This window comes from Styela clava, chromosome 8, assembly GCF_964204865.1.
Source record: "Styela clava chromosome 8, kaStyClav1.hap1.2, whole genome shotgun sequence".
Taxonomy (NCBI): Eukaryota; Metazoa; Chordata; class Ascidiacea; order Stolidobranchia; family Styelidae; genus Styela; species Styela clava.
The window spans coordinates 12,511,601-12,528,323 of record NC_135257.1 but is presented as its reverse complement, the minus strand read 5'-3'; the positions used below and the strand labels follow the sequence as shown (position 1 = coordinate 12,528,323).

Below are 16,723 nucleotides of genomic sequence, written 5' to 3'. Positions count from 1 at the left end.
CAAACAGTAATATGTGTCGTGAACCAAGTTATGACTCCGCCCCATGATTTTAATTTGAACAAAGTTGCCGCTCCTTGTCTTGACGTAAAACTCAAATGTTTATTTTACATTAATGGTTGCCACGGACGGTTGCCATGCACCAATTTAGAAGCAGTTACTTCGTCAGCAGTAGCGACAAAAGAGCATTATAAAGATTTAGTCTCACACGCTGCAAAGTAAGATGCTCTATACATACATATTAGATATGTTAAAAATGCAAAAGGATAGCTAATTTTGATAATCATCAGATGAGTATATTTTTTATATTTGATCTAACTATACAACGCGAATCCCCAACTAAAATTTTAAAAGTGTATAAGCAGGAGAGCCACAAAAGACTTTTGACAAGCGTAGAGAGGTCTATCCTTGATGTAGGGTCGTCAGCGGATATTCTCGTCGATGAGACACGAGTATTGAAACGATGCTAGGCAACATTTCTATATTCATTAGTCGTCTTGAATTTGTTAAAATGAGTTATGAAGATGTATATATATCATAAAATTGACGAATATTTAGCCGATAGAGTTTATTTGAGAATTAAGACACATCTATAAACAATAATAACAAATATTTTGCTGTAAATGAAAATATGCTGTCTTGCTTTGCAGAGATTTAAAAGATAAAATGAATTTACAAACCAAAGCAGCTATATTGTGTTTGACCCTGTTTTCCTTAGGAGGAATAATAGAAGGGAAAGTGAAAATTAAAAACAATAAATACACAGGACTTGTGATTGCGATTAATCCCGAAGTTCCAGAAGATCCGGCTATCATAGATGCCCTTAAGGTAAAAAACTTGGCAAATGGCAACCATTACTATTAAAATTAGACCATGGCTTTTGTTTTTTCAACATTTCCACTCCTTTGTATTCGTTTTAATCTAATTTTTAAGGAGACAAAATATAAGAGTATGAAATAAAATGAATCGCTTTGGTCGTACCACTCGAAACAATGTTCGACGTTCCCTGAAAGCAAGGATCTGCACAACCAGTCTCTCAGACAATTTGAAAATACCAATATCTGTCTGGTTCGAAACAGAGCGAGTATGAAACACTTATGTTCTATAGGATGAGGCACTGGGGGTTGGTTAGATCTTAAAACCAACATCTCAGATCTTCGAAACACAGTTAGCGAGTTAGGCAATGTCGTAGGCCGTTATTGTAATAAATTAAATCCATATTTGTTCAAAGTGTAGTTCGAATTGTGCTTCTAGAAAGCCGTTTACCATGTATATGTATTACATTCTTCAACATTCGAAGATTCATAATCTATTTTACAGAGTTCGTGGACAGACGCTTCTCGAGATTTATTCCGTGCCACAAATAAACGAGCATACTTTGAAAAAATTACTATACTCGTACCGAAAACTTGGACCAATGGCAATTATGATCGGAGCGACGGAGAAAGCTATAAAAGGGTAAGATGCCGAATTAAACTTTAAAAAAATTATCCCGAAAACCCAATGTTTCATTATAAATATTGTATTAGTATTTTTGAAATGATGAGCTTTTAGCACTTTTGTACTAATGAAAAATTGTTTTTAAATATGTAACAAATTAAAGAACGTACACACTAAAAACTCCAACAAATTTTATTGTCACTTGCAAACGTGTTTCTAATTTTCACACGGTAAATCTTTTGGCTTATCGACTTTTCACGTTGACGAAATTTATGGTGGTCCTGCCGTTTTTCATTCGTGATGTATAAGTTGACCATAAGCTGACTTATTTGAACTTGAGATGCCCAGGCTATAGGAATACCTAAGCCTTGATTTGTTTCAAGTCTCCTCGTAAGGATGGAATAAAATCGATACAAGATTAAAAATACTATTAACAATGAAATATTAAATACAGAACAACGTGATTTATTTATTGCTGAGGAAGAGGTTGTGGTCGCTTACTAAATCGAGGCATATGGCGAAGTGACGTATATACTACAATACGGTGAATGTGGGGAACTTGAATCGTGTTTATTTAATAAAATAATAATATAACTCTGCTCTATATCAAATATATATATAATACATTCATGCACACGGTGTATTCCATTTTTTTTAATGATGTAGGCGGAGGTTGTGGTCGCTCACGAAAACCCAGCATATGGCGAAGTTCCGTATACATTACAATACGGTGAATGTGGTGAACCTGGATCGTATATTCATTTGACTCCTAACTATCTACTCGATGACAACTTTGTTTACAATTATGGGCCTAGAGGTATATCTTTTCCATCGCATCATAATTGTATTTTTGCCCAGCAAAGCACGTCTGTCTAATTTTATTGTTTCACTATTAGTGGGTCGTCATGGAGAATTCATCAATCAATTACACAACACAAAAACCATTTCTGACTTATCACCATCCTTTGTGATGTCTTTGTTTATTTAAGATTTAGCTTGTATTTTTTGAAATAGTTCAAATGAATTTCCCTTTATGAAAGTCTGCAAAGTGTAAACGATATATACTCCAATACAAAAAATAAAATATCCCGGCGCCATGAATACGTAAATAAATCATTTTTATTGACAAACAAACCACGACTTCGTTTGTATTTTGATAATATTTCAGGTAAAACAATTGTACACGAATGGGCGCATTTCAGATGGGGTGTTTTCGATGAAGTTGTAACCAATGGATATGATCCTTTTTATCTTTCATATGCCGGAAAGATAGAAGCCAACAGGTATTAGAACTTCCTGTGTGATTTTTGCTTGGGACTTTGAGGGCGCTTACAATAGAATTAACTATAAAGCTAAACTATGTACGTTCCGAACCATAGTATATATTTTGAGTTCAATAATACAATAGTAAGAAGTCCATCAGCAATCGGCCTTTTCAATCCTGGAATCATCAAACATACTAGTACGTGCTGTACTGTCAGAAGTTGCTATATATACAGTAATATATATTCAACTTTTACTCAGATGCCCAGTCAATGTCCGAGGCGACAACTACTACGTGAATTGGGATAGTCAGTCTTACAGAGCATGCGATACAAATCAACAAACGATGCTCCCAGAAGATGGCTGCATTTTTTTCCCTGACGAATCACGAAGTGCGGCGGCTAGTTCTTCGATGATGTCTTATCAATACTTAGATTCTGTAAGTATTAGATATTCGTTTGGCCTCAGTTGGATTCAACTTTCATTCAAATGCCATTAATACAAGACTGTCAAATATAGGTATCTATAAACGTGATAAGCTTTGAAGTAAACAATCCCATGGCAGCTCCAACGTTGCGAACGAACAGAAACGGTTATCTAAAATACACAATGACGCGTCGGGATAAAATGATTAAATGTTGTTATTATGCACTTTTATTCAAATTAAAAATTGTATATTCGCCCAGTAACCCTGACCTCCCTCGCGCAGGGAGGGGGGCAAAAACGATATTTATAAATAAATACAAATAGGTATTTAACCTGAACAAAAAATACGGCTTATCTAACTGAGCCAGCCCTTCAAAGAATATAGGAAATAAAATTATAAGCAAAAATACCAAATATAAAATCTTAGCTAGGGGCTGGCAAACTCGAAGTAACATGGAAAAATCTAACTGAATTATATTTACCGCTCGCCTTTTCCTATCAACCGGGGTGAAATTCGGAATTAAAATGTGGAAAAGTTTCATAAATTATCAGATTAAATGATACAATTTGGGATAAAGAGTTATTGTCGTCACATGGAATTGAAGTCATTTCTTGCTGTTTAATAATGGTCAACGTACTTTATTATATTCCACTCGATCCCGCTGACAACTATGACATAAGCAAGAGTGGAAGGATTTAAATTGCTGTAATACTGCAAAGCATTGGGAGTGCGATCAGTTCTGTTGTCGACCGCGGTCCAGCAATTGAGTAGTCGATAGAGCAATGTTTGAATATACAAAACGAGTTTGTAATTTTTGTCTGGTTACACAAGCCCTTACGCCAATAGCCAAGCCTTCCTTTGCAGTCCAAACAAAGTACTGTAAAAAACAGAAGAAAATTGAAGGTCATTCGAACTCGCCGTCTTGTTTATGGTCTTTGATTTGATAAAAGGTTGTTTACTGTGGTCTGGAATGTTGGGATGGTCGAATATTAGATATATTTGCGGTTTCCTAATTCAGAAGTATTGTAAACTTTATGTTATAATAAATTTTGTGTGCCTAGAACGTACCTACGTTATTGGCAAACATAGGTACACAAAACAATCGGAACTGTTGGTTCTTATAAAGGAACTACTTGTCTTGGCTTGCCCTAAATGCACTCAAGTTATTGCATGACAACGGATCCATTAATATATATATATAGCGTATTTCATGATAAGGCGTTGTTTTTTATTGCCATAGACACAAATAACTATTCTTTTCAGCTAAAGTAAGATTTCAGTTATATTGTGCAATTAAATGCGCAGGCTTAACTTCGGCGTTAATTAACGTGCCCAGGTAATATTGAAACCTCTTTTTCAAAGTTTCATTTTTATATATTTAAGTACATTTCAATTGGATTGGATCATTTCATTTCAAATGCCGGGCTTGTGGACGTTTTTGTATGTAACGAATCAGGCACTTTGACATATACTGTACTTTTTTTTAATACAATATGTTCTGCTTCTGTATTAATTACTGTTAGACCTAATCGCGGGTGTCATTTCGTACGAAGTGTATTTGCCTGACCTTAGCAACTGGTGATGAGAGGTCGTGTAATGATTAGCTTCTACAAAATTCATATTATTAGTCCGAATAGGAGACCATCAATATGATATTTTCAGAGAATACCCTCGGCGAGATTAAAAATATTTGTCATTCAAGCTCGGCGCGATAAAAACTATTTGTCATTCAATCAAATGAATAGTCATTTTATACTTCAGGTATACACATTTTGCCACGATGACACATCTGATCCCGTCAATCTTCATAACCGAGACGCGCCGAACGAACACAACAGACTGTGCAATCTTAGAAGCACATGGAATGTCATCAGTTCTTCCAGCGACTTTGGTAATGGAAAAAACCCTACGAACAATCAAATTGAAGTCACTACTCCTGATTTTGAAGTTGTTCAACCTCAAACGTATCAAAGATTTGTTCTTGTTTTGGATACATCGGGAAGTATGGATACCGAAGTGAGTGATTGGGAAACAGTATGGTTATATCATGAATAACACGTCATGTTTGTTCGTAGCCCTATCGTCTGTTTTACGGGAAGATGTTGGTACAATCAAACATGTTATTCCTACACATTTTATTATGTACTTATCTACTTCAAAGAGGGATTAAAATGGCTCTATGTGAAATTTGAGGGGCGATCGGTTTGTCGCACACGATCATCCAAAGGCAATCAATATACACCGTAGCTTCCCAATCGCAGATTGCAATTTCGACGTTGCTATATGAACTGCTAGATTTCTTAGGTGTGAAATAGAAACTTGCATTTTTCGAAATATTGTCCTAGTGAGGCATATCGCCCATATACGTAGGAAAATGTATATTCCACGACATTGCATCCCTCGCCCGTCGATTGAGTCATCAACCTTATATTAAATTTGGGTAATATGTATGTCAGTGAAAGGGCACTTTGTTAGTGTGGGTGGCTTTCACACCAATTTTACCAATGCATGCTTATTTGGAAAAGTACCGATTTGTAAAATTGTATTAAATTCAATTACAGAATAGATTAACAATGATGCGACAAGCAGCTTCTACGTTCCTTCTCCAAGCGGTTCCCACAGATAGCGAAGTGGGTATGATAGATTTCGATTCCACAGCAGTAGTCTTGAGCGAGATGACTGTCATTAACGATTATAGCGACAGAATATTACTGAATAATTTGCTGCCAACTGTGGCTGAAGGAGGCACCAGCATTGGGAGTGGAATCCGTGCAGGAATCGAGGTATAAAAATGAGCAGTGATTTGTTTAAAGAAAGGTTAAAATGAGTATAGTAACAAATATATAAACTGCTTGACGAATTAAGTAGCTATTGATGGGAACTAGACGAATCCCGACCGTTGCAAAGTTTTTTCTCTCCACCTGTCCTATAGTCTATATCAGGGTGGTCCAAACCCAGGCCCGCGGGACATTCGGAGAGTAATCAAAAAATCGCATTTTGTTTTGTTTCGTCATAAAATTAATCATAAATTTTTTTTAACATATTGTCATCACTAATATTACTGAATTAAATAGTGTTATGGCTTGCTGAGGACGAAGTTGAATGATGTGCTTGGCAGTCTAAATTGTTATCTGGCTTACTAACTTTTTGGTCGGGAATATATGCTAACAATATAGGCATCATAGAAAACTAAAAATCGAATGCGGATTATATTAGCCTAGAATGGCTATGCCTGATAACTATGTGATTGTACAATAAAAGTGTTTGTTTTGTATTGCACTGTTTACCTATTCTTGGCCCTATTGTGGCCCGCGAACAATGCAAAAATAATTTTGTGGCCCGCGGAGCCGACAACCTTGGATAGTCATTGTTGCTTGCGCAGAGCCTCGTGATATGCTGGGGTAAAAACAGCTAATGAAAACCATCTATTCTCATTTTCTAGTTATTGGAAAAAAATGGGAAAAGTGCAAAAGGCGGAAACCTTATTGTACTCAGTGATGGAGAAGAAAATGAAGATCCGAGACTTGATGATGTGTATGATGAAACCATTGCCGCGGTAAGTTAACGGTAAAAAAGTGGCCAATTACAGGCTGAAAAAATCAATGTTTTTTTAATTGGAAATTGATTTTAAACCAGTCACATTGTAAATTAAGAACAAGGAACACAGTGCTAGAATATATATACCATATTTGCCACTAAAGTGACGTTTCATTTTATTGTTTATTAATTGAAGGAAGAAGTAGATTCATACATTGTAATCGGCGTATTTTGCAAATAGGGGCCAAGACAGTAAACAAGTACTTCAACATCATTGAATCCTACCCGAACCGTGAAAGGCAACAAACTAAAATTTAACTTGCATTTTTAAGCAATGTTTGTGACAAAATCCATTACTTGGAATTATTAGGCTATGAACATAATTCTTGGTTTCTGATACCAAACTTAATCGCAAACTTGAGACTATCTGGCAGGCATTTACGTACCATATAGCATTGAAAAATTAAAAAGATGAACTCATTCAATATTGTGCTAGTATATACTCTTTAATGGCTTTTGTTCGCTTGATAAAGGTATGACTGAAAAGTTGTTATATAGATGGTAGACTCATTTACATTACTCACAAGTTTGAAATGTGGTATTTATTGTTGTTTATATTTTTTTTGCAAGGCTCACTAAGATTGTGCAAAGTAGTCACAAAAACGTTTGTTGAAATTTGATGCACAAATTCGGAATAAGCAAAGTTTTGCTTAAAAGTAGAGACCCGTTTCATCAGTTTCACAATATAATATTCACGACAAAGCCAGTAAACGTTTATTCGATTAATGATTTTAACGTATTAGATTGTCCCGTTTAGATATTACCAGGCTGGTAGTCTAACATCACGCTGGGTTTGCACGCAAGCACACACACATTCAAGTTCGAAATGAATATAGAATTAATTTCTTTCACTTTAATACTCAATATATTGTATTACAGGGTGTTATTGTGAATTCAATTGCATTTTCTTCAGCTGCGGATCCAAATCTAGCAGTGATATCTGCGAATACTGGTGGAATTTGGTATTTCGCAGACTCCAGTGATACAAATACAACTACAGCCCTTACGGATGCATTTGTATCGGTCGCAAAAGTTGACGATGGAGATGTCTATAGAGAAACATTCCAGGTGCGGAAATCGTCAAAAGCTACTACAAACGCTCTGAAATAATAGTACAATAACAATTTCCGGGACTACCGTAGTATGTGCAGCAAGATGGCGGACACCGGAACGTATTATGTGTATCAGGTTAGGGTTAGGCGATAATTTCAGGTACAAATACTACGGGAGTCACTTGGCTAGTCCCCGAATTCGTAATAGAACTAAAATAAGAAAAATTGGAATAAAATTTTGGCCTAACCCTAACCTGATACACATACTATGTTTAGGTGTCTGCCATCTTGATGCACATACTACGGGAGCGCCCAATTTTCTAGGATGGGTTTGGTTCTTGTTCAATGGGTTATTATACTCACTTAGACAAAAAAAGAGTAGCCAAAAAATTTAGCAAAAATGCAATACCCTTATTCATAAAATTAATGAAGTACATCGGTTGAATTTGTCATAGGTTTTAGTTTTTCAAGTCCAATCTCTATTTAGATGTTTGTGTTTTTACTCATGTGAATTTAATCTTCGGTACACACGCTGTAATTGAATCTGGTATCTGAAATCATTTAGAATTAAAGAAAAGGCTTCAATTTTCGACTTGCCAGTATTCACAAATTGGAAAATGAAGACCCTTTCCTGGTGCATGTAAAAGGATTTATCCATCTAATTTTATTTGCATGTAGATATACAGTTCAGCATTTACTGTGGAAGATGGCAACCAAGAAATTGGTCGAATTGTTATGGATAACACTGTCGGCAATAACACCGTGTTTACGTTCACTTGGTCTCAATATGATATACCGCTGAAGATTGTCATCACTGCCCCTAGCGGTTGTAACTACGGAACTCAAGTAGTTTCTGATCGCTGTGAAGCTGGTTTCACCGCTGATGCTGATTCAGCTTTGAAAACTGTGTACTTCCCAATTTCTGGAACAGCAGAGGTAGGTTTAAAAATAAATAATCTTTCTATTTATCATCAGAACCTTGCATATGCGTTATAACATAATGCGTGACCAATAAATAAAATATAGAAAAGAATATATTACAATAATAAAGTAAAAGCCTCAATATTTCGTTCCCATCCAGATGGTGAATCCGTCAATTCACACACAGATATTCACGGTTCCCACTTTTGTCAAATGTTCTGATTTGATTATTCTCAAACGAGAATAATTATGCTTCATGGTTATATTTGATAGTGTGGTTTATTTTCTCCATTGAAACAAGATTAATTACGTGTATTGTGAACAATAGTTACCTGATTTAATTTGGATTCGTACTTAGCAACAGACTTATTTCACTCACAAAATATCCGTATATTACAATTTTTAACTTTTGACTCAAGCGCTAAGCACTTGTACTGGTACTTGTTGTTACTATCAAACGACACATAATCTGGTTTCAAACAATGTAATATAAAAACTTTTACTTTGCAGACAGGAACTTGGACTTACTTTGTTAACACTGGCAATGAGTACACACAAAACGTGGTTGCTACTGCCACCTCAATGGCGTCTGACAGAGATGTACAGCCTATTAAGGTTGAATCCGGGATGGGTACAGTTGAGGCATCTGACGGAGATGCAATTGTAGTTTACGCACAGGTTTGCTTTGATTTGTATATATATATATAAAGATTAGTAGCTAAGTATTGCAAGAAACGACTAAAAAGTTGTTAATGCCATTGATAGGAACTCAGAAATTATTTAAACCTGTTGCCTAAATCCATTGCGCCTGCTCATATCAATAAACTCGAATATGAAAAATTAACAAAACGAAGACCGGCTTCAGCCATAAACCGAGTAGGCAACCCTGACGCAATATTAAATTTATAAGATCAGAACAACTGGAAATAGTCGCTATCACACTTTTTCTCAGGTCAGCATGGGTTACGCACCGGTTCTAAATGCGGATGTGACTGCCAGAATTGAAAGACCTTCAGGTGGACCCGTGACAATCAAATTGAAAGACAAAGGAGCAGGTGTATATTTTTCCGTATAACCTTCTTGTTAGTAAGCGAAACTCACGGCCTCACCAAAGATTAGGTTGTAACTGGCCGAGACTTACTTCTTCAATATAAGGCACCTCATACTGAATAAGGTAGTGTGTACCCTTATCTGTCGAATCCCGATATTGAAAGTGTCAATAGCGACTGTTATTAACAGAATTGATTACATTTCTTGAATTGAATTTGCAAAATCCGTTGATACAATTCTGAATTTCTCGGTAACTATTTTGACTACAATGATCATTGTAGTGTCGTTTTGTTAGAAAATAACTCAAGAACACGTTAAATTTAAAGATAATTAGTTGTTATAATTAGAGATTCACCTTTCACTAGTAGACAAGGAAGCACTCAAGTTCAAGATTGTTATTTTACAAATTGTAGGCATTAGGTCGTATGTGTAAAATGTCATTGGGGAAGTGCTATTTTCTGTCATCTCGCCTTTACAAGTTTGTTCCGTCTGATGCGATGTAACTGTAGTGCCTAAATCAAAGAATGAATGAAAACTAATTGTTATAAAATGGTTCGTGTTTGCTTTTGATATATCCGACAATGACGCAGTATCTACAACAGGGGTTCCCAACCTTTTTATCTCAATTTCCCACTTCCGATTAGGCTGAGTTGGTATTTCCCATTACATATGGACTTGTTTGAAAAGACTAATTTCCTTGTCAATAATAATTGGTATGACTTTCTATAAAGGCTTGCAATTGGTGTAGAGGTTGAAACCTCGTGAAAACATTCATTCCGCCGTCTAGCATCCCAAGACAGTGACGATCCGTGTAAAGAAAATCAGTGTTATCCATCGAATAGAACAATTCAACGCTTAAAATTACAAAAAAACGCATCAAAGTTTACATTACATTACACCGTCCATATCAATTCTGCTGTTTTTTTATATGGTAGACCGGAAGTCCATCTTTGAAAATGGGCATTGCTATTGGATAAGGAGATCCGTTCGGCGGAATATCATCACACTCCACGAGACAAAGTTTCATTTATGTCCCACCGATGTTATGAAACTTTTGGTTCTTGCTATTCGGAGGACATCTACAAATGACGCAGTCAATATCACCTTTGAACTCATTTGAAATTGCCCATGTTGTCGAATCTTAGCAAACTGATAAGCAAATGTATATTTGAAATATGTTGCCTCATTTCATGTGGTTACATAGAACCGTTTTCCGAATTTTCGTTAAAAACATGAAACGTAGCCGGGATGACTACGATCGTACTTTATTTTTACATAAGCCATTACCTTTTATTAACAATTTAGCAGAATGGAGGGACGGGTCAAATATTTGTTCATCAGAGCGCGTGCCTACCCAATACTTCTGAGACATTTGAATAAAAACTGTTCTCTTTTGCGCGCTGCAACGAAAATCTTCTTGCGTAATATTCAAAGCATTGGTGACCGTTTGAGACATGCCTTCGAGGTTGTTATGCCCAACAACGTGATATTTTACTAAGGTTTTGATTAATTGAGTAGGAATCTTTTTCCGCTTCATGGCATATGTTGTGATTTTCATTGTGTAATATTTAATGATTGTGTTGTTGTGCGTACATTTTCAGAGGAGCATTAAATTTCCCACCTGCAACCTCCAAATTTCCCACTAGTGGGAAATTTGCCATCGGTTGGGAACCACTGATCTACAATCAAACGTAGTATGCCGCAAATATGTAAATCTAATATTTGTTAACCGGGTGTGGATCGCTTTCATCTGTCTACTTAGTACAATTATGCAGTTAAAAGCGCATTTACAAATTGACCATGTTCGATAAGTTGATCTCATACTATTCTGTTATTCCGTCGGAATAAGTTGAAACCAGTTGTGATGGCGTCAATCGGTGTCAACATTCACCCCATTATCATTCGGTCAATATGTACATTGCTAGATAAGTTGATATTTTAGTAAATGGGAGACGCTACTTTCATTGCAGTAAAATTCGAATGTGGAGATTCGTTGACTACGTCATGCCTTCCCCACCTTCGTAACAAAAGTTTTGGGGGATCCCCTAACCTTCGATCGATAAGTCTTCGGTTTCCAACCGAATTCTAGTTTGAAACTGTAGTATATATAAACAGATGCGCAATTTCTCAACCGAAGTTTTTAAAGTGGGGCATTATTCAGAAAGTCACTTAGAATATAATATATCTTTTTAAATGTTATTTTTTTATGTCACAGCTCCCGATGTTCGCAAAAATGACGGTATCTATTCAAAGTATTTTACAAAATATAATGGAGAAGGAAGATATTCTGTACAGGTAATTCGCCATGCTGTCTTGATTTTGCTATTCTGTTATTATTGGGGTTTTCCAGAAATCGATATTAAAAAATGTTTGAAAACTCTTTATCTAGTTTTATCTTTTATAATTATGAATGAAGATGACACTAAATCGTTCTAGTTTATAAGCCGAATAGCATCGAATTATGTTGAAGAACAAATGGTTCAATTAATTATTCATGCATTCATTTAATTAATTCAGTCTATTTCTTTTGTTTTCAAATTTTATACGGCTTCACCAAGTCCCGTTCTTTTTCACCTCTAATTTTTGAGTGATGATAAATTGTGCCACTGCGTGGTTTTCCGCAGATTTATTTAGCCGAGCGCATTGTTATATTGTTTATTACAGGTTTCCGTAACTGGAGTTGAAGGTCAAACCTCGTCAGTGTATTCATCTCCGTATTCCAACGCGGCACTGAAACTTGGTACATACAACAGTAATGGTACGTAACACCATGATCTAAAATGTTTTTCCATAGACCTTTAGTAGAAATGAATCACAGATCAGATATGTTTACTTGCTGAATTCACTAGAAAATCGATTTCCCGTCCAAAAAATCTTTGTATTCCGAGATTCATAAACATTTAAGCTCACTAATTATATGTTTTAACTTTCCGAAATAAAAGATCAACATTTTTTACATGCTTGTAGTCAACGGTTATACTAAATTGCATTGATGTTATAAGAGCCGTAAAACAAAATGAATCAAAAAAAATTGCGTTATCAACTCGTTCTTCAATAAAGTAATATACAGTATTCTATTATTGTATCTGCAAAATAATCTTATTAGAATTATTAATGAAATACGTACCCCACAAAATGTTCTTTGCGCACTTAGATATTATCGTTTTACTTACACAGGCGGTTTAACACTGAATTCAAACGCTGCACCAATTGACCCTACTGAAACGAATACTGGCAATTTTTCAAGATATTCGTCTCCTGGAGGATTCTCTTATAACGGGCAAGTATTTCAATACTACTGCGACAAACTCGTGAAAGTACACCTCATCAATTTAAATACAGTAGTCGATTTTATTTGTTGTCAGTTACAGACATTTTGTTTGTTTCCAATAAATAGTATTTTGACGTAAATTTGCCTGCCGGCACTCATTTACTTGCTTTGCTGCTTCAAAAATACTAATACGCGTTTTTGCGTCGAATCAAGCTTTTGAGCAAACTTTACTTTTGTTAAATTCCAGAACTTCAACTACGGATGTATTTCGTCCAAGTAAAATTCAAGACTTGTCTGTAAATCAGAATGATGTTACTGTATCCGGTAGCAGCATCCGAGTTGTCTTCACTGCTCCCGGCGACGACTATGACGATGGCACAGGTATGCTGTGATGTGGTATAACAAGTTATTCTTAAATCTTGACTTTTTACAAACGTGATTGAATAGTCATATTGACCTTAGTCTCTTTTGTTCATGCAGTATTGTAGACTGTAGAGGCTACCGTTACACTTTAATGAATCCAGAACTCGGCTGGTAAAATCTTGAAACTCCCGATGCCAACATTGTCCAGAATTAGGTTTAAGCCATCGTTCCTCATTCAAATAGTTATTAAGAGTTAATTGATAACCTTTGGTTCTAGCTGCCGGTTATGAAATTCGATACAACTTTGGCCAAACAGCAAATTTACTCGGGAACACGTTTTTCGATAATACTTTGATAAACCAGACTGACGTAACTGAGGGAAGCATCACTTCACCACAAGAAGCTGGCAACTCAGAATCGTTTTCGTTTGTTATTCATGACATCCCATCTAGTGAAGCAGTGGTAATGTAAGCAAATTCTAATACGTTTTGTTGTTTAAATCAAAAAGATTACTGATTCTATTCAAGAGACATTTATCGGGTATATTTAGGAGGCATTTTTATACCTTTTATTCCGAGTAAGTAAGAAACTATTATGATACCACTGCAATCACATCAAAATCAAGTCAGGAAAATAGGAAACGTTCATAAAAAAGTGGGATGCTTATTTTTCAAAATCCAAGATATTTGCAATAACTTAAATTAAAATTACACTGATATTCATAGTGTTACAGTTACCAAATATTTTTATTTTTTATTTTTTTTAGTAGTAGTTCTCATTTCTGAGGGAGTGATGCTAATATTGAGAGAGAAAGAGAGATATATTCATTTCGTCAATCAGAATACAAGCATTGAATCAATAAAAAATATATACAATATACACAAAGTAATTCGGTATAGACTGGGGGAGCGATACGACCATACAGTCATCTGAGTCAGCTCCCCCCATTAATATTGCTTCAAATAAGGTTTCATAATAAACACTAGATAGAAATTTTATAATAAAAAGAAAGCACACCGATGCATCATCTTTGTTTCATTCATTTTCTAGAATTGCAGTAGCAGTCTGTGCTTATGACGAAGCAGGAAACTATGGGGAAGTTTCGAATGTGGCAACATTAAACTATTTTGTTGACCCGTTGGTGGCACCGCAATCAGGTAATGGGCAACATATGTAACACTTGGACTGGGTTGTTTATTTGCGCGGGTTTGGGAAATACGCGAATTTGGTATATACCAAAAGATGAAATTTCCCGAAATAGATACAATGGAGTTGTATATGAATATTGTTTTGTCGTTGTTTTGTCATTTTGTCGTTGTTACCAAGAATCGATCGGTAAATACACTCAGTCATGATGCATCAAATCAGGAAAAATTTGTGCATTTTCAATTGAACATAGTTTTTCGAATCCTTGTTCTTGGTGAGTGCAAATTATAAAAAAATCAAACTGTTCGTGTTTTTTTCAGAAACAGATGTTGAATTGATACTGATGATTGTGTTCATCTGCACGACTGTAATACTGGGTAAGTCCGTCACATCTGACCTATAATATTTGATAACTTTATTTTTTGAATTCTAGTTATTTGTGATCGGTTTAGAATTGGCTGGGCGCCATTTTCACCCGAGGTTGGCTAAGTCCACAGTTAAGATTTGATCAGTGCTTGTGTATATTATATACATATTAGTTGCTCGAATAATTTTCGGTTTCAAAGTGGGCAGCATTTAATAAAATGAACAATTAAACTTTGTCAGAGCGATTAAATACGCACACCATCAAGATGAATAAGTGTATTTATGGATCGGCGAATTTTACCTTCTCTGGGCTGTTTCACAGCATCAAGTATAGGGGCTTGGTCGGAAGTTGGCATTTTCGTCTTAAATGAATATAACCGCACGCATGTTGCTAACTTTTAAATATATATATTTTAACCTATTATATTCTGATTTCAAGCATGCATCGTTGTATTCCTGGCTTTGCAAATGAAAGGAATGAAGAAAAAGATCAAGGTGGCGCAAAAAAATTCAGGTGGACAGCAAAAATACGCCAACGCAGGCTACGTCGCTTAAATCTGAATATGTCCATTGTATATAAATGAACTCTTTAATTTTGTACATTCAATTTTGCTAAAAAAGGCTAAATCCGTTGAGATTACATCAAGAAGACGAAGCTTAAAGTAATTGATCCAATTCATGAACACTTTACACCTTGTTTTGTGAAGTTAAAGTATAACTAGAACCAATTCCCGGTTGACAATTAAACTAAACTATCGGTATTTGATATTCATACAATTTGATTGGATACGAGCATAAAAAGACAAAATGCGGACTGGTACTCGACTCGTTGCAACACATTGTGATGGTTGTAGGAATTATGTGGGGGAGATTATGCTATGGCCATTTTTTTTCATTCCCCTACGTTTATTTTTACTTACAATCCCTGTTTTTGTTTACCGGAAGAATATACTACTTGAATTTCGAGTCTGTCTTAGAGTTTTATTTCACATATTGACACCCTGATTGTTTTGACTGACATTTTGTGTTTTGGAAAGTATATGTGACATCTATATTATAGCGCTGATGTATGCTTGGCGAACTATAACCATGGAATAAATATTTTTACGGTGAATTTATATTATTTGGAAACATTATTTGACAATGAGACGCCGGAAGGAAATGAAGTCAAATTTCAATACCTCGATTATGAAGACACAATATACTTAGCATAAGGTGTATTCCATCAAAAGTATATCTAACGTTTGTCAGACAGAACTCCAATCATGGTTGCTCTGAATCACGAATTTCCTTGGGATTGAAAATAATTTTAGTTGCTCGATCAGTTTCGAATTAAGCGTTTTTTGTATTTGTTAAAAAAATAGATTGACCATTAATAACATTCAGTAGTTGAAATTAAATTTTGATAATTGTCTATTATTTTATTAAACCCTCAATTCTGTACATTCTTTTATACTTATATAGTGGGAGCCGTAATCTGTCGAAATGTCGAGAAAAATTGGTTGCGAAACAAAAATTGTTAGTTACAATGTGCCTCCGATCCCTATTATTTTTTGGTGTGAGTCATCGATATACTACTAGCTATACTTAAATATTACATTACATAGAATGTTTGGCACGAATGGACAAATACTCGCACAATGAAGGAACATATACAAAGAATTTTGCTATGAAGGCTGCCGGAGAAATTTGGAAAGATTGGTTTAAAGTAACCCTTTAAAGTTTAAAGTAAAGAACACATTAAGGGATATTTGGTCAATTAACGAGTTTCAATTTCGCTTATTGTAAATGACTGCCAGCATCTAATTTCTTTCCTTCCTTTATTACTAT

General features: G+C 35.4%; 1 protein-coding gene across 1 annotated transcript; it reads left to right on the top strand.

Annotated features, from left to right (window-relative positions):
* Positions 1 to 30: 30 nt before the first annotated feature.
* LOC120345972 (calcium-activated chloride channel regulator 3A-1-like) lies at positions 31 to 16,200 on the top strand. The gene is made up of 21 exons (XM_078115266.1): positions 31 to 215; positions 648 to 825; positions 1,318 to 1,455; positions 2,104 to 2,254; positions 2,606 to 2,720; positions 2,962 to 3,139; positions 4,889 to 5,143; positions 5,689 to 5,910; positions 6,570 to 6,683; positions 7,604 to 7,792; positions 8,455 to 8,712; positions 9,208 to 9,375; positions 9,650 to 9,752; positions 11,963 to 12,042; positions 12,412 to 12,505; positions 12,925 to 13,027; positions 13,266 to 13,399; positions 13,659 to 13,848; positions 14,432 to 14,538; positions 14,848 to 14,904; positions 15,333 to 16,200. Exons 1-21 carry the CDS (start codon positions 31 to 33, stop codon positions 15,446 to 15,448), a joined length of 3,135 nt encoding a protein of 1,044 aa, XP_077971392.1. The 3' UTR covers positions 15,449 to 16,200.
* The last annotated feature ends 523 nt before the right edge of the window (positions 16,201 to 16,723 follow it).

Coding starts and splice junctions, on each gene's coding strand:
- LOC120345972 (XM_078115266.1), top strand. CDS start 31: ATGACTCCGCCCCATGATTTTAATTTGAACAAAGTTGCCGCTCCTTGT. Junction 1,456..2,103: donor ACGGAGAAAGCTATAAAAGG/GTAAGATGCCGA, acceptor TTAATGATGTAG/GCGGAGGTTGTGGTCGCTCA. Junction 6,684..7,603: donor ATGATGAAACCATTGCCGCG/GTAAGTTAACGG, acceptor ATTGTATTACAG/GGTGTTATTGTGAATTCAAT.